The 20935-nt window shown below is 43.3% G+C and overlaps 1 protein-coding gene across 6 annotated transcripts; it reads left to right on the top strand.

Annotated features, from left to right (window-relative positions):
* Positions 1–1272: 1272 nt before the first annotated feature.
* Positions 1273–20646, top strand: LOC133798752 (uncharacterized). Of its 6 annotated transcripts, none has more exons than XR_009875999.1 (4): positions 1273–1625; positions 1746–1792; positions 13042–13673; positions 13762–20646. XR_009875999.1 is itself a non-coding variant. In XM_062237231.1 (4 exons), the coding sequence occupies exon 2, from the start codon at positions 8406–8408 to the stop codon at positions 9801–9803; it is 1398 nt and encodes a 465-aa protein (XP_062093215.1). In that variant the 5' UTR covers positions 1806–4120; positions 4508–8405; the 3' UTR covers positions 9804–12637; positions 13042–13673; positions 13762–20646. The 6 variants fall into 6 exon arrangements, 4 of the variants coding, with proteins under 4 accessions (XP_062093215.1, XP_062093206.1, XP_062093224.1 ...); XM_062237231.1 differs by lacking the exons at positions 1273–1625; positions 1746–1792 and adding exons at positions 1806–4120; positions 4508–12637; XM_062237222.1 differs by lacking the exons at positions 1273–1625; positions 1746–1792 and adding exons at positions 1806–12180; positions 12263–12637.
* Positions 20647–20935: the final 289 nt, after the last annotated feature.

The raw sequence follows: 20935 nt of genomic DNA, 5'->3' as shown, positions 1-20935 counted from the left end.
AATTATTTAATCATTTATTAAAGTCACTAGCTGACCCAAATGGATCCTAGGGTGGGCTGATGCACACACTGATTTTTTTTTAAAAAAAGTTTAATATTATTTTTACAATTTAGTTGTTTTTATGAAAATTTTGACATTTACACCTTCTAATAAACTTTATAATTTAGTAGTTTCTATGTAAAAATTGACATTTATGGCCTCTAAATTGTAAAATTTACTACTTTATATATATATATTGATATTTATGCACTCCTAAATATTTTTAAATTTTTTTTTGACTTATGGGTCCGCTGCTGATTAAAGCATACTATTATGGTAAAACCAGAGTGGATATCCCGTTCATATGGAAAGTATGATACCGTCATTGGCAAAGTAATGGTGCTTTTGGGGTTTGGAACCTACCTAGTTTTGTAAAGTTTATTTTTCATTCGGTGACGTGTGTGTGACCCAGATTTGTGCCATCTTTTTCCACACAAAATCACATGGGGCCTTTGGTGACTTTTGAAAATTGCATTCATTATAAGTTTCTATGAAATTTCTTTTTTTTTTTTTTTGAAGAAAAAGACTATTAAGTTTCTATTCCCTATAATAATAATAATAATAATAATAAGTGGCGGGCCATTATTGTGTTATGTTTCTCTTTCTTAACCTCTTGTAGTTATGTTGTGATCGTAACGAGACACTCAAATCACATGGGGCCTTGGGTGACTTTTGAAAATTGTATTCATTATAAGTTTCGATGAAATTTCTTTTTATTTTTATTTTTTATTTTGAAGAAAAAGACTATTAAGTTTCTATTCCCTATAATAATAATAATAATAACCATGATTGTGTTGTGTTTCTCTTTCTTAACCTCTTGTAGTCATGTTGTGATCGTAACGAGACACTCAGTAAATGAAGAAAATAAAAAAAAATTAAAAATTGAGCCTAAAAATAATCATAGTCACACACTGAGTTAATTGTGATTGAGAGCCGAAACTGATGAGAGTGAAGTATTTTTTTTAGTGATACAAATTTATTTATTTAATTATGTTTTAGTATAATTGTTTATTTTTTAGAAAATAATTGAAATATTTTTTCGGTGTGAATTGAGATTTAGTTTATTATTTGGAATACTTGTGTAATGATTGTTTTATTGTTAGTATTACATTTTTTATTTGGTGTGACAAAATTATGTGATTAGACTAGGTTGTATTTTTTTTTTAATTTATTTGTGTGTGTGCCCAATGTGTAGTGTGTGTGATATGATTTGTTTTATTTTATTTAAATTAAGAAAAGAAATAGAAAGAAAATTTGGTTGACATCTTTTTGGAGATAAGATCACAAATACTTACTATTTTAGTTGTGTTTACATTGGGATAAGGTTTAGGTGAGGTGTAGGATAGGGTTTAGGTGAGGTGTAAGGAGAGGAAATTGTGAGATTTAGGCTTATTTGGTGGGATAGGATTATAGTTTTCAGAGTTAGGTTTTTCCTTAGAGCTAGGTCACTAGGGTATTATAAATAGAAGAAAATGAGAACCTTGGAAAACCATTTTGGTGGCTGCCAAAATTTTGAGAGAAAGAGAGAAAGGGGAGCCCGAAAAAGAGAAAGAAGGAGAAGAGAAAATGACTTCAAGGATCTCTAGGTATGTGTTCTTATTTTAATGTTGGTTTTTGTTTCTTGATCCTCTAAGATTAGATATCTCTTTCTCAATTCTAAGAGGTTTGTGTCATTTTCTTTGGTGGGGTATATCAAAATCTCTAAGTGCCTAAGGATTGATTTGCTTTGTGTTTTTAAACACTATCAAGAAAGGTAATGAGAATTTCTAACCTCTTTGTTGATTTGATGTTGATATATTTTGTTTAAGATTTTTGACATGTTGACATGAGATAATGTGTTTTACAATGTATGATGATGTTTTGATAGTTTTAGTCTTGATGAGTATATGTTTTAGTGTTGGTTTATGCATTATTGCTATGATGAACATATGTATGAATATGATATCTTGATTTGAAACATGTTAAGTTTTAATTAAAATTTGGAAACAATGGTAAATTTTTGGGGTATAGGTTTCGGCCATAGGTTGTATGTGAGTTTTGGTATTTTTCTTTTATGTATTTATGTTGTGTATGATGAATCATTAGGATAAAGGATTACCATATAGGTTGTTAGATATTTTCATAGTTTTTGTTTTGAGACATGTTGGTGCATACTAGGGTTGTTAATAATATGATGATAATTGTTGTCTTGCTTTGGTGTTTGTGTAGCAACATGCTAAGTATATACTTGTGATGCCTAATATTCTAATTTTGATATGTATGCATGAAGGAAATGTAGGCATCTCTTGTGTTTGTTCTCCTTAAGGTTTCGACCATGACATTGTTTTAGGCCTAGGTATCTATTTTAAATTGTATCCAGGGATGATGAATATTTATGTACTAAATACTAATAGAAAAGCATGCTAGGTTTTGTGTATTATTATTTATTTTTATGAGCATGTTGTAGTATGATTCTTATCTTAATGATTTGGATAGGAGCATGATTCTTATCTTAATGCTATGCTATGAAAAGTTATGATTTTATGATAAGATTTAAATGGAGAATTTAGTGTCCCATTCCTTATAGAGTTTTCGGCCCATATGTATAAAAAGAAATTTGATTTTCTTGAGTTATTTACCAAATAATTATCATGATTTGTTACGATATGTGTTGACTACCTTTTTCACTATCAACCGTAAGAAGAGAAATTAAAGAAATAAACAAATCGAAGACAATGATTTTTACGTGGTTCAAGTTATAAAAGAACCCTAGTCCGCGAGTCTCTAGTATTAAGAGGATTGGAAGCTTGTGAGGGCAAGCTTCAATTGTGTATTCTCAGGCAGCGTTTAGATTGCTCTGAGTACAAAGTATTTTCTTTCTAAAAACCGAACCTTTATAATGAGACTCCCGACCCTATTTATAGAGGATGGGGTCATTAATACTAATCATAAGTAATTAATACACAATCTTCCCATTATCAGGGGATTAATACCAATTCAATGCATTGGGCTTCATTGAATAGAGACCACGACTCAAGCGATATCTGCGGGGCCCACTGCAGAAAAGCACCCACTTTATAGGGAACATGCCCCAAGTACTATCAGGGCGTTCTGTAAGTACCTCCATTTCAGATGACGTAGTGGGTTTGCAAATTGTCGAGTCGTACACTCGAAAACTCTATTGACATCGCCCATAAAGGTTGTCAGACGATCCTCTAGCTCTAAAAACCCGCATTTGCTGACACTTTGCACCTCATCTTAGGTTTGAGAACCAAAACCTTAGACATGTGAGACGACGGGGAGATGAGAGCCCTCGCCTTAATTATCCGAGCAGGAGAACCTCCATCTCCGAGGATAGACCTCAGAGAGCAATCTGTCAAGGCACCCATGACCTTGTCAGAGGAAATGTCTCACCTAGGAGGACCCTCACTCTGACTAGAGTCCTCGGGCAGTAACATCTCCAGATGAAGTTTATGAACGTCCAAGCCATCCACTGGGGGTCACCACATGTCGGAGATGAAAATACGGACAACATTTTCCCCCCAAGTCTCTACTCGTCCTCGGGTAGTGGAGACTTAATTAAGGGTGATCTAAAAAAATGGAGGGAAAAAACGTTTGGGCTTTCCTCTGATGTCACTCTGAAAAGAAAACCCACGTGTCAACGCACCATTGCTAGGCCCATCAGTTCATGCATTTAATTAGCGGATAACTCCGAGATCCCAAATGTCCACTCTGTAGTCGAGGCTTCTTTTCCCAAAGAAAAAACAATGATTGCGATCCATGCCTTTTGAACCCTGACCATTGGATCACTCTCATGATCGCACCAGGGCAAGTCATCCGACAGTCATGGGGAAGTTGCTTCCCCCATAAGTTTTACTGGGTATAAAATCTCAGGAAAACCATCTTCAGCCTCACATGATAACCATTCTAAAATCAAAAACCTTCTCAGAACACTCTCTTTTCTCTCGCCTACCCCTCACCTTCAATTCCTTTTCTCCAGGAGCTCTGGACGACTGGCGTGAATCGTCATATTTCTGAGCAAACGGCAAGCAATATTTCAAGGTTAGGCCTCGCCTCAGCACCTAGCTCCGTTTCATCTCAGGTAAGTACCTTCAACCTACCTTTCTGTTTTTGTGTGTGCTTGAGGTTTTTTCGATATATGTTTAGGAATACCAATGGTATGGGATTTTAGAGTTTGTTTCTAGTTTTCACTGGTCATTTTAGGCACATTTTTGCGTTAGGGACGTTCAAAATGACCCTCAAAAGTCTTTATGTCAACTTTGCATTTCTGAGCTTGTGATCGGAATCTAGGGAATTCCCAGAACCCGATAGGTTCATCCCCTCCGGCTTGTCCTTAGGCGCCGAGGATACCCCGCATTTTGAAAACCTTTTTCTTCTTCCCGAACAGTATCCCTAGAGTCACTCGTGTTTGACCATCTTTCCTTCGATCAAAATACTAATTGCTTGGTTTTTTGTCTCATATGCTAAGGAACTCCAACAATTACACGAATACTGGTTTTATATCTTCGACCAGGAGATCTCCAATATGGCTCAAGCACAAGATGCCTCTAAAGGCAATATAAGGATGGGAACCCAAGAGAAAAATGGGGAGCAAGTCATTCATCCCGACAACTAAGTGGCGGTGAGGCCCGAAATGCCCGAAGAAAGGGGCTTAACCATGGAGGAGGTTAACAGGGCCCCTCTTCCACATCCTACCCAAAAGTACGAGGGTGTTCGAAGAAGAAGAATACCACACTCTGCTTCGGCACCCCAATGCCATCGAGGCGATCATCAGATATTATTCAGTTGGAGACAAGTTCCTCATCCGTCTCTGTCGGGAGTCTGAGAGGGCGCATCGTAGCATCAATGGCCTGGGCGCCTGGAGCCAGGCCCACCTAATGGCACGGGCTACCCTACCCCTCAAACAGTACTTCGTGAACTTCCTGAAGTTCGTGGGGATAACCCTTTCTAGCTTTTCCCCAACGGCTACAGAGTGCTTGCGGGGATGTACATTTTGTACTAGAAGTGGAAATAGCCCGAGCCTTCACTAGTGGAGATCCTTTACTTCTACAGCTTCCGCACCACCCCTCGGAAGAAGAGCTCCAAGCGAGACAGGTATTATGCCCTAGTGAAGTACGCGGCCTCGTCGCTCGACTATAAGGCTCCTCATCATAACGAGAATGTACTGCCCCGACTATTTCTAAGACCTCAGACCATTAAACTACTATGATATAGCTACTAATTTGAAATACATACGTATGAAATAACATAACTTTATTTAAAACCCCTAATATTGTACCAAATACAAAATATGGTATGGGATCCCATTGTTATAAAACATAAACATAAACATAAACATTGAATCAATTGTTTAAAATGCTAAGTGCGAAAATACATAAAAACATAAATCAAAAGACTTAAAAACAACGCCATCCTCGATCTTCCAGCAGTCCATTCAATCCATTCATCCTCAACACACATGCCAAGAAGCCACGAATCCTTCTCGCCTTCTATGCTCATTTCCTGCACCATCCTAAAAGAAAGGAATGAGCCTAATGTCCAGCAAGGAAAATCTACTAAAAACATACATGACATAAATCATAAAGCATAAGACTATATCATAAAGCATATACTATAAAACATATGACTATAAAAGCGTATATCATATAGGACTACAATATTAATGACCATTAACTCATTAACGTGGTATGTGATAAAACCATCTAGGTCATCAGTCTACTAATCGAGGTAGGTTAGATCACAACTATAGTATATCATAACCAATCTAGGTCCTCTATCTACTAATCAAGGTAAGGTAAATCATATCTCTAAACCACAAAAATGATAAAAATTCTTGGGGCTTGCTATCTAAGCAAGTCATATGCCCAAGGACTACAACATATATCATATCATAACATAAACATATAAACACATATAATCTAACCTATTTTCCTTACGAAAAACCAGGATATGGAGACAAGAACGGGATTGGAACACTCCTAGAACCAACAGTAAAAACCACGAGTTTTCTAAAGAAATGGAGATGAAAAAGAGAACTAAACCATCAAGATAGAAACTTATCGAAAAACCTTAAGTTTCAAAGAACTTATAATCCTAACCAAGAATCATAACAAAGAGTTAGGATCCAAATGAAAACAAAAGAACACTAAAGAAACATGAAGAACTGAACTTAAGGATAAGAATACCTTGGATGAACTATGACTTTGATCTACACCTTGATACTGAAATAACATTATATATTACTTCCCAAGTGTTTAGAAAAGCTTAGATTGGAAAAGCTTTTATCCCAAAACCCAAGTGTTTCTCTCTATAATAATCTTAGCAGCTTGGAGGCTCTGAGGAATGCTTGAAGAATGAAGGAAAAAGCTAAATACTAGGTCCTATTTATAGAGTTTAAGGACTGAAACTAACCCTTTATAATTTGAATAAATAAATGAATATAAAATGAAAAAGATTTGAATTTTCATTCAACAGATGCCCAGAACTTAGTCAAAATTGTTCAAGAGCAAGTCCAAGTGGTTAAGGCTATTTTTAAATTTAAAATCCTCAAGTATTAAAAAATATCTCCTAGAGGCCGATATATCACCCACCCTAGGCGATATATTGCCTGGACCTATACCCCGAGTCTCCGTGGTTTCGTTCGTGCGAAGTCGACGTGTTTTGCGTATCTCCCGTAGGCGATATATCTACCCCTATAGCTGCGATATATCGACACACGTTGATATATCAAACACGTATTTTCACTTTTTCAACATATTTTGAATTGATTAAACAACTTTGACAGAGTAAAAATGTGATCCTAACCGCTGCTGGAAGATTCTAGAGCCTCTAGATCTTTCTTTTTAATTAAACTATTCATCAAAAATACTTAATTCCTTAATAAACATGCTTGTGACAAGTGTCACGCTCTTATTAATTCTATCTAAACCTTAGGTTATGTGGATGCCAAAAATCCACCAAATAAAAACTCTTTAGTCCCTGGTTGGAACATAGGGATAAAGGTCACTTATTCATGCTATTGGGCTCGAGCCTGTAGGCCTTGTTGAATACAGGAGATCATCTCATAAGAAACCACACATTATGAGCCACAAGGTTTGGCCCTGCTAAGCTAAGGGGCCACAATAAATACTGCAAGAGGATAGGTGCACAAGGCCCTCACATAGTAAGGTCCGACGTGCCAACGCAAGGCTGACATGCTCATGGGTCAAGATGCACTCATACGCGTGAACGCTGCCAAAGACGCCCGGGACATACACCTGTGGATGCTCAATATTCCACACATATAAAAGACCCAAAGAACGCACTTAGACCCCCATACGCCTACACTCTCATTAGGTCCTCGGGCCATCAGGCACGCACCCCCTAGCGAGGCCATCAGGCACACGCCCCCAGCGAGGCCCTCCTGCGCGTGCGCCCCCTAGCGAAGCCATCAAGCACGCGCCCCTAGCGAGGCCTTCATGCACGCGTCCCCAGCGAGGCCATCAGCCGCGCGCCCCCAGCAAGGCCCTCATGCGCGCGCCCCTAGCGAGGCCATCAGCCGCGCGCCCCCAGCAAGGCCCTCATGCACGCGCCCCCAGCGAGGCCCTCATGCGCGTGCACCCCCGCGAGGCCCGTGGGCCACCATCTTCTTGGGAGGCCGTTGCACCATCATGTCACTAGTCTAGATCCATGCCGCAAGGAGACAAGTATAGCTAGGCCCCTCGCCACTAGGAGATTTGCAAGGCACGGCCAGTGCATGGGTCATTACCGCCTCGCATCTATGCCTTGCAAATGAGGGTCACATGGCATTGATCTCATGAGGTACGGAGTCCACTGATGAACTGAAAGGAGTTAGAGTATGGACATAGTACCCACGTCAGATAAGTAGTGGAGGTACGAACAAAGTACCATCTGTTGTCCTCACCAGCCACTCTTCTGACACCCGTACCAGGCTGGTAGTGGAGGCATGACCAGGAACAGAAGGTGAGGTGCTCCCATGATCTCTGGCCTTGTACCAGAGCCGACACCACTACCCTTGGAACCACTCTCCTGTTAGTGTACTCGTGTACCATCTGGTCCCCTGGACCACCATGTACCCAGGGCCATTAGAGCCTACTATAAAATGAACCCCACTTCCATAGAGAAAGAGGTTGGAAAATTCATTGTATGCAGAGGCTATTAAGCAATATACATTTTTCACTCCATTGTTCATCTGTGTTTATCCTTTCATAAGTTAATTCTAAGTTCTTATCTAAACATCGCTGCATTTACCTTTTAGTTTTTCGACCTAATTTCGTTGACGAGATTTCACCGTCAACATTTTGGCGGCGTCTGTGGGAAGAACAAGCATCAAGCCAGCGTTCTTCCATCATTTCCAGCAAAGAAAGATGCTAAGACGTTCAAAACGCCTATGGAAAATACAAGATGATGAGCTTCTCCGGGATGACGTAGAGCGGAGGGTTACCCAGAAAGACCCCCCTCCGCCAAAACATGGAGGCAGACCGGAGGAGTCTCTTCCCCCAAGGGAGGAGAAGGAAGAATCATCCCCGACCATCCGGCCCGACGGAGGTCATTTAGAGCTGCCAGTGCATTCACTTCACCGGCCCCCAGTAGCACCACGCTCAGGCCACCAAGACCCAGGTCCATCAACGCACGGGCCTAGCAAGAGTCCCGGGGTACGCTCGGTAAGTTCAAGCTCAAGGACTTGCCTCTACTGGGATGAGATTCAAGAGTTACATAAAAAGACTCGAAGGCTGGAAACCCAGATAGAGAACATGCAAGAGGTTTTAAACGACCTACTACGAGGAAAGTCAAGCACACCCCCTCCTGTGCGTAAATGGAAGGAGCATGAAAAAGGGGAAAGCACTGTCCTCGTAGATGATGGGGGAACCCAACTTTCCACCAGCAAAACCCCCCAGACAAAGTATCAGGGGGGACCTAGGCCAACAAAAGGTCCCCAGGAGCAAAGGCGGAGGGTAGGTGATGGTCGTAAGAAGGAGGTCGAAGTCCCCTCAAAAGAGGCACCCCCTGGCCTAAGAAAAGAGCTTCATGGGGAGAGGTCAGAAGTAAGAGACGTACCCCCCGCGGTTCCACCGAGGGACACAACCAAGGCAAGGGATCAGCCCGAGACCCCGCAAAACTCCTTATGCAAAAAGAGGAGGGGGCTAGACACCAAAATGCAAAGCCCTTCGGGCAAGATCACCACAGCACTTGGGGGGCGCATGGATGACGGAGAATTCGACCGTGATTCACCCTTCACAAGGGAGATTCAAGCTGAACAAATGCCCACTAGCTTCAAAGAGCCTCGCATGACTCCGTACGAGGGTACTACAGACCCAAAGTATCACTTAGACTCCTTCAATAACGTGATGAGGTTAAGAGGGGTCAATAGCAGAGCAAAGTGTCATTGCTTCGTCGTTACGCTTAAAGGAGTGGCGTACAAGTGGTTCAGGAGGTTAAGGCAAGGGACAATCAAGTCATGGCAACAATTCTCTGATGAATTTCTTCAGCAACACCATGGAGCGTGTGACTACATCATGCCAACTACCAACCTCGCTAACATCAAACAAGGCGAGAATGAAAGTTTGAAGGACTACATCCATAGGTTCGGTATAGAAGCAACAAAGGTGGGAGATTTAACCAAAGCGGAGCTCAAGATGGCTATTACAGCCGGAGTTCGTCCAGGAAGCAAGTTATGGAGTAACATGCTCAAAAGAGAAGTTTTGAATTTGGACGACTTCTTCGAGAGAGCACAGAAGTACATACGTGTGGAAGAGGGCCATTAGAACTTCCATGTCGAAGAAAGCGAACCTTCCTCCAGTGGCCATACTACCAATATGTCTGGGGATTCCATATAGAAGGGGGGCATCATGCTAGAGGGGTCGCTAACCAAGTTTGAGATCGAACGAAGACCATCTAGCCATGAAAGTCCCCACCCGAGGGGAGATTTCCTCAAAAGCAGACGCCTCCAAAAAGGGTCTCCAAAGCAGACGCTTGAGAAAAGGGTCTCCAAAGCAGACGCTTGCAAAAAGGGTCTCATAAGTAGACGCTTGCAAAAATGGTCTCCAAAGTAGACGCTTGCAAAGAGGGTCTCATAAGTAGACGCCCGCAAAAAGGGTCTCCAAAGTAGACGCATGCAAAAAGGGTCTCAAAGTAGACACTTCCAAAAAGGTTCTCAAAGAAGACGCTTGCAAAAAGGGTCTCAAAGAAGACGCTTGCAAAAATATTACTATGCCTAATGACGAGAAGGACGCTTCTCGCAACAAATAATAAGCGCGCGCGAAAATATATAAAAGGATAACTAGAACCCAAGGGGTCAATATATCCTTATAGATACAATCAAGGTGCACCAAAGAGAGACCTACCGAACCCCCTTTCGCGGGGTTCCAAAGGACCTCGAGCATGATGAATACCAAAAAAAAAAAAAAAGAGAAAAAAGAGGGATACTAAAAAGGAAGAGAAGAGTCTACAAGAATGCCTAAAGGCCTCCCTATAAACTGGGGGGCAAGTGTGGATGCCAAAAATCCACCAAATAAAAACTCTTTAGTCCCTGGTTGGAACATAGGGATAAAGGTCACTTATTCATGCTATTGGGCTCGAGCCTGTAGGCCTTGTTGAATACAGGAGATCATCTCATAAGAAACCACACATTATGAGCCACAAGGTTTGGCCCTGCTAAGCCAAGGGACCACAATGAATACTGCAAGAGGATAGGTGCACAAGGCCCTCACATAGTGAGGTCCGACGTGCCCGCACAAGGCTGACATGCTCATGGGTCAAGATGCACTCATACGCGTGAACGCTGCCAAAGACGCCCGGGACATACACCTGTAGATGCTCAATATTCCACGCTTATAAAAGACCCAAAGAACGCACTTAGACCCCTATACGCGTACACTCTCATTAGGTCCTCGGGCCATCAGGCACGCACCCCCTAGCGAGGCCATCAGGCACACGCCCCCAGCGAGGCCCTCCTGCGCGCGCCCCCTAGCGAGGTCATCAAGCACGCGCCCCCAGCGAGGCCCTCATGCGCGCGCCCCCAGTGAAACCATCATCCGCGCGCCCCCAGCGAGGCCCTCATGCTCACGCACCCCCAGCGAGGCCATCAGCCGCGCGCCCCCAGCGAGGCCCTCATGCGCGCGCGCCCCCGCGAGGCCCGTGGGCCACCATCTTCTTGGGAGGCCGTTGCACCATCATGTCACTAGTCTAGATCCATGCCGCAAGGAGACAAGTATAGCTAGGCCCCTCGCCACTAGGAGCTTTGCAAGGCACGGCCAGTGCATGGGTCATTACCGCCTCGCATCTATGCCTTGCAAATGAGGGTCACATGGCATTGATCTCATGAGGTACGGAGTCCACTAACGAACTGAAAGGAGTTAGAGTACGGACATAGTACCCACGTCAGATAAGTATTGGAGGTACGAACAAAGTACCATATGTTGTCCTCACCAGCCACTCCTCTGACACCCGTACTAGGCTGGTAGTGGAGGCATGACCAGGAACAGAAGGTGAGGTGCTCCCATGATCTCTGACCTTGTACCAGAGCCGACACCACTACCCCTGGAACCACTCTCCTGTTAGTGTACTCGTGTACCATCTGGTCCCCTGGACCACCATGTACCCAGGGCCATTAGAGCCTACTATAAAATGAACCCCACTTCCATAGAGAAAGGGGTTGGAAAATTCATTGTATGCATAGGCTATTAAGCAATATACATTTTTCACTCCATTGTTCATCTGTGTTTATCCTTTCATAAGTTAATTCTATGTTCTTATCTAAACATCGCCGCATTTACCTTTGAGTTTTCCGACCTAATTTCGTTGATGAGATTTCAACGTCAACAGGTTATAATGAACAATATTTCTAGGACCAACAATATTAATCAAACCTTATGTTATAATTAATATTTCTAAACTATAGGTTAAACTTATAAAATCCATAACTGTGGCTATGCGTTTCCAAGTAAAGCCCAGTTTGAACCAAAATCCACGGAAACTAACATACTACAAGCTACTACTAGCTACTACTAATACTATCTAGCTAAGTAAAATTCTGAGACGCTATAGAGAATCACTCTCGAGACAACAAGGATGCCTTCTTCTTCACGAACGGCTTCCTCACCCGTAGCAACCCGACCCTGATTCTTGACTTCACCCGAGTTGGTGAGTATCTTCTTGAATGTGTTATCCTTTACCTTATTAGGACTTTTTGGCATTTAATACTCAGTCAATTCCTTTTGAATAGGTCATTTCCACCGAACCCACTATGTCCAGCTCTTCGAGGTTCATCTCCAGGTGATGAAGGCTCTCCCCAACCAAGATTTGGACCTTAGCGTCCTGGTAACAGAAGCAAACCTCATTAGGTCGGGGATTCTTAACGTAGAACAACGAATCAACAACATGGAGCTAACCAATTACCACCAGTCCAAAAAGTCTCAAGAGTTGGCATCTCGTCACATCAGTTACATAGACGGGCTGGCCAAGAGGGCGTTACAGGAATGACTAACGGAGGAGAGGCTGGTGAATGTGCGCGCTGCGGAGGAGGCCTGAGAGGCACAAGAGTATTGGGAGCTCGAGGAAGAGCTTCAAGAATGGATGGAAGCTTCCCACCTTGACTCAGGTAAATCACCTCTCGCTCTGACTTATGCTTCCCGAGTAGGTGATAGGATAAGTCCCGAGCATGTTTGGGTTTCTCTTGCCCTCCTCCATTGTGGTCAAATTTCACATCGGTGCTAGACTAGGGAAGAATTCCAAGATTACCTAGATTTAATAGACGTGTATCTCCACCGCCCGAGGAGGCAGTCAGCTTCTCGTGGTTTTGTACCCCTAGACCGAGTGACGTCTTTCAACTCGAGTTGGTTTCGCCAATATGGTACCAACATTAGTTGTGAGGTCGGTAATAGGATAATACACCCTCACTATTTTCACAGAGGCTCAACTCACGGTGGGCCTCAGAGTAGCTTATGTTATTGCATGCATTATCCTTGTGTAGAATGTACGCTAACATTTAATTTGTTTGTGCAGCTCACATGGGATTGGCGGACATTGCCCAGTTTGCGCTAAGGTTAGGAGCGTCCCCCAGCTCTTCGATAGGAGAGGGGTCGTCACACCCTCGGGAGCAACCCAAACTCTCTCCTCCGGCCAAGAGGCAGAGAGTCTCCACTCCCCCTGTGGAGGTCCCTGCAGTCGACTTTCCTCGCCCGAGTCAGACGAGGCGGTTCAAGAGCCAAGGCAAGAGGAGGTCCCAGAACCGGACAAGGGTCGAATCAAGACTCGGAGCAGGAGGCGGTGAGATCCCAAATCCTCCTCCTGGTATACTCGAGAAATATGAGGGGGCCTTGTTGGATCAGTACGAGAAGATTCTTCAACACTTTGAAGCAAGGATGGAAGAAGGCAACAAAGCCTTACACGAGACAGCTGAGGCCCTTCATCAACTCAAGCCACCCCGAGAGAGGCCCATCATCCCTCCAATTGGTCGGGCCGAGCTGGAGACGTTTTCTCCACCAAGCTAGGGAAGATCGTTACTCCTCTCACCGCCGAACTCCTCCAGGGGGGTCAGCTCTACCATGTGTGAGTTGACTGTCTGAAGCTTCTCTCAACTCAGCGACAGTAACGAGGCTTCTCTCCTGGCCTCATGTCGGTACGCCTCTGTCCGGGTAAGCTAATCATTCCCGTGCTTGAATTCAACTCAACAAGGATTTATTAGGATAACACTTTTCTTCCTTTTATTTTTTTGTTTTGCAGTCCGCCTTGACCTGCCAACGTCTGGGAGACATCATGATGGAGAAAACGTATGCACTTCAGAAGTCTTAAGACAAAATAGTCTCCCTTAAGGAGAAAATGAAAGGCCCTCGGGAAGAACTTTCTCAGGCCAAGGCTGCCCTTGAAGTCAAGCGAAAACGCTCTTAGGAGCTTGAGGAAGCTGTCCAGAAGGCCACCGAGGACATGTATTAGGTCAAAGAGGAGACGAAGGTCGCCATTGAGGGCATGCATCGAGCCCAGGAGGAGGCTAAGAAGGCCTCAACCGAGGTCACCTGAGTGGTCCCAGAGAACTCCCCACTTTAGGAGCAAGCTAAGGAGGCCATCAACTAGGCTGAGCTAGCAGAGAGGAAGGCCCTCAAAGCCATGGAGTTGAACAGGTCTGCTCATTGTTAGGTGAAGAATCTTGAAAGAGAAACCGAGACTATTGTTGAGGATGCCTTCTACGTGGCATGGTATCATAACCAAGACATGAGCTTGGATTTCACTGGGGAGCCCGAGAAGCATAGAATCCTCTTCAATGAGCGCCTCCGAGCTACCCAAGCTGCCGAAGTGACCCAAGTGGCTCCAACAACCGAGGCAACTCAATCTGTCGAGGCTGCTCAACCAATTGAAGAAACTCCAGCCACTGAAACGGCCCAGGCAAGGGGTGCCCTGAGTGGAGATCCGATCATTGAGCTGGTGGCAGAGGTTCCCAAAGACTTATCATAATTTTTACACTTAGGCCTGCATACCATAAACATTTTTGGGGTATAGAAAAACAATCGCTCGAGCCCCCGAGCATAGTTGTAATTGTTTGCCCATTTAAGATTTATGTAGCTTGCCTTGCTTTTTATTTGGTTTGGTTATATGAATTCACTGTAGCTTAAATTTCCACGAGAATAAGCACTCAAACCGTTTTATGCACTTGGTTCTATAAATTCAACGTAACACGAATGTCACGAGAACAAGAACTCAAACTATTTTAAACACTTGGTTCTATAAATTCAACCGTAACACGGATGTCATGAGAACAAGAACTCACATCTGTTTTGAACAGTTGGTTTCGTTCGCATCTCGAGATCAAGAGACTTGGTCAGAGCTCCTCGGGCTCGGTGTCCACGAGAGGTGACAATAGTCTATTCTCGTGCTACTTGGGTTATCTAGCTCCTAGGTGCTAAGCTTAGTTCTGCCTGGAACAAGCTGCCTTCTAGGCTAGATATAACTAGTTTCCTAGGATTTTCTATTCTCGGGATGGCGACGCTAGGCTTACTCTTGAAAATTGACAAATTTAGCCCTAACTTCATGCCCCCTAAGTGATCGGAGACTAGTATGCAGTCACTTGTCCAAGCGAGTGGGTGCTCTACATAGCATTAATAGAATTTAAAGGAAACCAAAGAATATAAGCAGACAATAAATTTCTTACCATGTTTTACATACACGGTTTCCATTACATGTGCCCGAAGGCTACAGGGGGTATCACATAAATAGACGATGTTTGTAGCTCATATTACTGGTAATACTGGTGAAGATGCTCGGCATTCCAGGTGTGAGGAATCAACTCCCCAATTAGTCAGGCTAATTTGTATCTTCCTGGACACACAACACTCTCAACTTGGTATAGGCCCTCCCAATTGGGTCCCAGCACTCTTGAATCGGGGTCTCGGGTGGCTAAGAAGACTCTTCACAAATTTTCTATCTGTTACTTTGGAGTTAAAATATCTGGCCACCTTCTTTTGGTAGGACGCTACTCGAAGCTAAGAAGCTTCGCGTAGTTCCTCCACGAGGTCCAGGGACTCCCGAAGTAATGCATAGTTTGTGGTCGGGTCATACGTCTCTTGTCGGTGTGTGGAGATTGCTGCTTCAATTGGGAGCATAGCCTCAAACTTGTAGGCCATTGAGAAGGGAGAATGGCATGTGGAGGTCCGAGTAGTGGTGCGGTAGATCCACAACGCCATAGACAGCTCCTTAGGCCAAGCTTCTTTTGCCTGCTCCAGCCTTTTCTTCAAAGTGGACTTGAGTGTCTTGTTAACTGCTTCCACTTGGCCATTGGCCTGCGCATGGGCCATGAAAGAGAAGCTCTTGATGACACCATGCCATTGACAGAAGTCCGTGAACACTTCACTGTCGAACTACAATCCGTTGTCGGAGACTATCTTCTTCGAAAGCCCATACCGGCAAACGATGTTTTTGATGAGGAAATCCAAAACCTTTTTGGAGGTGATTGTAGCGAGAGGCTCAGCCTCAACCCACTTTGTGAAGTAGTCGACGACCACTATGGCATATTTCACCCCTCCCTTCCCTGTAGGTAGGGACCTGGTAAGGTCGATGCCCCAGACAGCAAAAGGCCATGGGCTGGTCATCTGCGTAAGCTCATTTGGAGGCGCTCGGGGGATACTAGTGAAGTGCGGGCCCTTGTCGCGTTTCTTGACATAATCCATCACATCTCCATTCATGGTGGGCCAAAAATACCCTTGCCTTAAGATCTTCTTGGAGAGGCTTTGCCCTCCGCTAAAACCTTCGTGTACCTCTCGTAGTATTAAAGTGGCTTCTTGCTTGGACGCACACTAAAGCAAGGGCAAAGAATAAACTCACCTGTAAAGCCTATTATCAATGATTATATACCTTGGTACTTGATACAACAACTTCCAAGCTGCCTTCTTATCCTGGGGAAACTCCCTGGAGACGAGGTATTTAACTATTGGCTCAATCCACCCATCTTCGGGTTGTATAGATTCCACCTTGTTTGGAGCCAAGATACTTGGAGAATCCAAGTAATCAATGAGACATTGTAACACTGTCTCATTGAAGGAGACATTGTAACACTGTCTTGCCTCTTTCTGGTCACCACAGACCATGCCAATACCTGCATCCATGGGGAACTTTATGCACAGATGACGGATGGAGGTGACGACCTCGAACTCCACCAGTGCAGGTCGTTCCAAGATGGCATGGTATGCCAAGGAACACCACCTCGAAGGTGCGGTATTTGAAGGCTTGGCGAGGTACCTCTTCAAGTGTCACGGGGATCTTTATTTGCCCCATCACGATGAGGGATTCTCCCGAAAATCCGTAGAGTGTCGAGGAGCATGGGGACAAGTCTACCATGGTTAGCCCTATCTTCTCGAAGGTTGACTTAAACAAGATGTTCACCGAACTCCTGTTGTCTACCAAAATCTTCGCCACCATTTTGTTGGAAATTTGACACTCAATCACCAATGGGGCGTGATGTGGCCAGGCAGCTGGGCTAAAACCATGACCTCATCATCGTGATTCAAAGCCTGCGCATACCTGTTTTGAGAGTTTTGTGAAGTTCCCCCCAAGTGAGGCCTTCCTGAGATGGTTCCTACCCGCCCATTTATTGGAGGAAGTCCTTGGACCACTGGATGTTGGGGGGCTACAGGAGCTACTGCTGTGACTTGTGGTGCAACAGGTGGTACCACTGTTCCTGCCATGAGAGGCTGTGTTGGACACGCTCCACCATTGGCATATTGGTGGAGGTATCCCAACTTGATGAGATCCTCAATCTTGTCCTTGAGTTGACGGTACTCATTGGTGTGGTGCTCTATGTCATTGTGGAAACGAATAAATTTGCCAGGGTCCCGCCTATCCATGTCTCTTCATATGCGCTACGACTTCCTATAATGAACATGTTGTGTCGTGGCCACGAAGATATTCTCTCAGGAGTCTACCAAGTCAGTGTACTCGGAATACTCCGAGACACACTTCTCGCTTGATGTGACTCATTTCTCGGGATGTGTGGTTTTGCTTCCCCTAGGATTGTAGCCTTTACCTTTCCCTCCACGCCTAGTGTTGCTGGGAGCTCTAGTGGATTCAGTAGGCTGGGAGGGGGCAATAACTCCAGCACTGAACGCAGGCTGAAAAGCGCTATATCCAGTGGGTGCTGCCCACGAACCCTGTCGGAGCCTTACCAAATCTAGGAGTAGACATGACGATATAACCGGAAGGTGTGGCACTCTGGCTGGGTTGGACTCTCCCCAAGCTCTGTCAGATGGGAACATATGGGGAATATTGGTTCACCAGCACCACAGGGCCAGGCATGGCCGATGTAGAGAAAATGGCTGATGCTCTGAATGCCCCGATCAGGGCATCCTCCCACCTGATGTATTCTTCGACGAATGAAGTCGTCGAAATGCCGGCATCCGCTTCGTTGGAGATCATCATAAAGTGGGGACCCTACATGGATGCCAGCTTGTAACGCAATCAACTACTGGCCATCATTGACCCTTTTAGTGCTTACTTCTTCCTCATTGAAGCGCTTAATGTAGGCCTTGACGGTCTCGAATGGCCCTTGCATTATGTTGGCCAAGGAGTTGACCTCAATGTTTACCTTCTGAACTCCTATAAATTGTTTTCAGAAGGTGGTTGATAATTGGTGCCATGATTGAATGGACCCTAGTCAGAGCTTTTTGAACCATTCATCTGTTGGCCCCGTCAGGGTGATCGGGAACACATGACACTTGGCGTCGCTAGAGACACGATGCACCAACATTAACATGTTGAACATAGATAGGTGGTGTGTGGGATCCCAACCACCGTCATAGGCAGGAATGGATGACATTTTGAAGCCTAGTGGTAGCAGGCCCTCAATAAGGTGAGTGGTACATGGCTCCACCTCTTCATCCTCCGAGACAGATTCATGGCCTTGCCACCTGGCCATCGTGAGCATTATCCGCTTCAGACTTTCTAACTCCGCGTGGAGTGGGTCATGATCTTGGTTGTTGCTCTGAGCCAGGTTATCTCTTCTTCGAGCGTTGAGATTATCTTAGAGATCTAACAGGCCTCTCCAACAGGCTCACATCCTCTTGCCTTATTGCATCTTTGAGCATTAAGGTTGTCTCGCAGGTCAGCCTGTCCTTGAAATGAACCGTTATTCTCTGGACGGGCTGCCTCGGTCTCTCCATCGGACTCGACATTTTTGTTTACCAAGATACTGATGCCACATTCTTGGTTTTGTGGGGCATTCCTCGAGCGGATCCTTGGACCATTATTCCTACGGGGCTGATTAGGTCCCGAGGGGACACTAGCTCCAGGCCTCGCATGGTCTGTATAGGCACGTTGGCGGGGAATGCCCTGAGCTCCACGGGCGCTGACTGCCTAGCGGTTTCCTTGGGACCCTGGGTCATTAGCTCTGCCAACCTGGTGGCCTACTGAAGAACCTGGTGGCCTCTGGGTTCTTGACAAGCCATCTTCTGCTTTGGAGCAGGATTATCGTCAGCCTTTCCCTTACCACGGTCCTGCGGTGGCATCGAGGTTCCAACTTGTAGTAGTAGTAGTAGCAGCAGCAACAACAACAGTAGTAGTAGTAGTAGAGTAGTAGTAGGCAGCAGCAGTAGTATGTTTATTACTGTGGTTTTTGGTTCAAGCAGGGACTTAGTTTAACACATGTAGCAACACCTATAGATTTTATAAGTTTAACCAATAGTTTAAGAATATTAATTATAACATAAGGTTTGATTAATATAAATGATTATAAAGATGTCATTTATTATACTATAAGGTTTAGATAGAACTGATAACTCTATAAAATAGAGTTATTTTACCACTTTTAATGTGCTAATTGTTGCTTAATTCTTGAGTTTTTAATTGATTTATTAAGTTTTTAAGTAATTTTGCATTTATTAGTCTTATTGTAATTTTCTAGATTTTTATATGTTTTTATAGATATTTTATTGTTTTATGTTGTAATTTAATTAGTTGAAATTAGTGTTGTTAGTTGAATGCTAAAAATATGATTTTATTGAAAATAAATGTTATGTAAATTAAATTTTAATTAATATTTTCATGGAAGTTATATGATATATTTTATTAGTGAAAATATTAATTTTAATTTAGTTTATGATTTATTTTGTAGGGAGTATGTTATTTGATTGGTGTTAGAAAAGATTTAAAGCTGAAAAAAGAAAGGTAAAATGTGGCATTTTCGAGAAAGAAACAAAGAAAAGTGGTATTTTCTCAAAGGCCCAACAGCTGCCCCAGCCCACTGAAGCCCACGAAGCATTCCTTAGCACTCAACCGAAGCTCACCAAGCTTCTTCCGCGGGCCTGCCTCTTCCTTCCAGCCACACGGGCCCAGGCCCAATCCAGGCCAATTTCCTACTGACTTCACCACACGTCCAAGCAGCTCCTTCCTCAGCATATAGCATCATCAACCAGCGCCTCTTCCTTCAGAAATTCATCAAAGCTCCTTCACGCATGCCAGGCCCAATGCGAGAGGCCTTCTTCTCCCATCAACTTCAATTCGGCCCAAAACAACCACAAAAAGACAGCCACAATCTTTTACCCAACCAAAGACCACAGCCACAAAAAGACCCAAAACTCAGATTTTTATTCCCAATATTTTTCACTCAAATATCAATTCACTTTTCCCTATTTTTCTTACCTAAATAAACATTCATAATTCATTTTTTTTTCCCTAGCTTTTCACTAATATTTTACCCAACCAAACATTTCATCTTTCCAATACTCTTACACTTACTCTATTTATCCTACCACTTCCCAACACAATTAAATTAATCAATTTATTTATTTTAATTTGATTAATTTAATCTCCATATTTTGCCTATAAATAGAGTCTTGTAAGACCATTTGGGGTGCTCTTCTTCATCTTTTCAACATCTTCTACACATATTTTTCTCTCTTCTTTTCACTATTTTCTCTCTACCATTTTCATCTTTTGAAAAGCATGTCAAGTATGTTATTTTGTAATTTTTATTTCAATCTAGTTATGAGCTTCTAATCTTTTTCAAAGGTTATTAAGATGATGATGAAGCAAAATGTAACTAGTTAGTATTTTTTGTTGTATGTTGATTTCCCATTTGTACAACATTGTTTATGGATTTTTCTATCAAAGATATGCGTTTTTCATCTAGTGTTGATTGTTAAAGCATATTACACTTAGTTCTTCATTATGCAAAAATATGATATTCTTTGATTAAATGTTTTTCATTAAATTGTTCACATCTAATTCTTAGAGCATAAGTATCATATTTTGCCTAAACATAATCTCTTTGATTTTTTGTAGTTTCATTAGGTTGTAACACAACTAATGCTTAGAAATTATACCTTATATAAGTGAAGAAAAATCCTACCTTTTTTAAAGTAACTTGTGCTTGAATAGAAAATATATTTTGAAAAAATATATAGTGTGATTTTTTTCA

Source organism: Humulus lupulus, chromosome 1 (genome assembly GCF_963169125.1).
Source record: "Humulus lupulus chromosome 1, drHumLupu1.1, whole genome shotgun sequence".
In the NCBI taxonomy this organism is placed as follows: domain Eukaryota; kingdom Viridiplantae; phylum Streptophyta; class Magnoliopsida; order Rosales; family Cannabaceae; genus Humulus; species Humulus lupulus.
The sequence above is the reverse complement of the archived record's forward strand: the minus strand, read 5'-3'. Positions and strand labels throughout refer to the sequence as shown.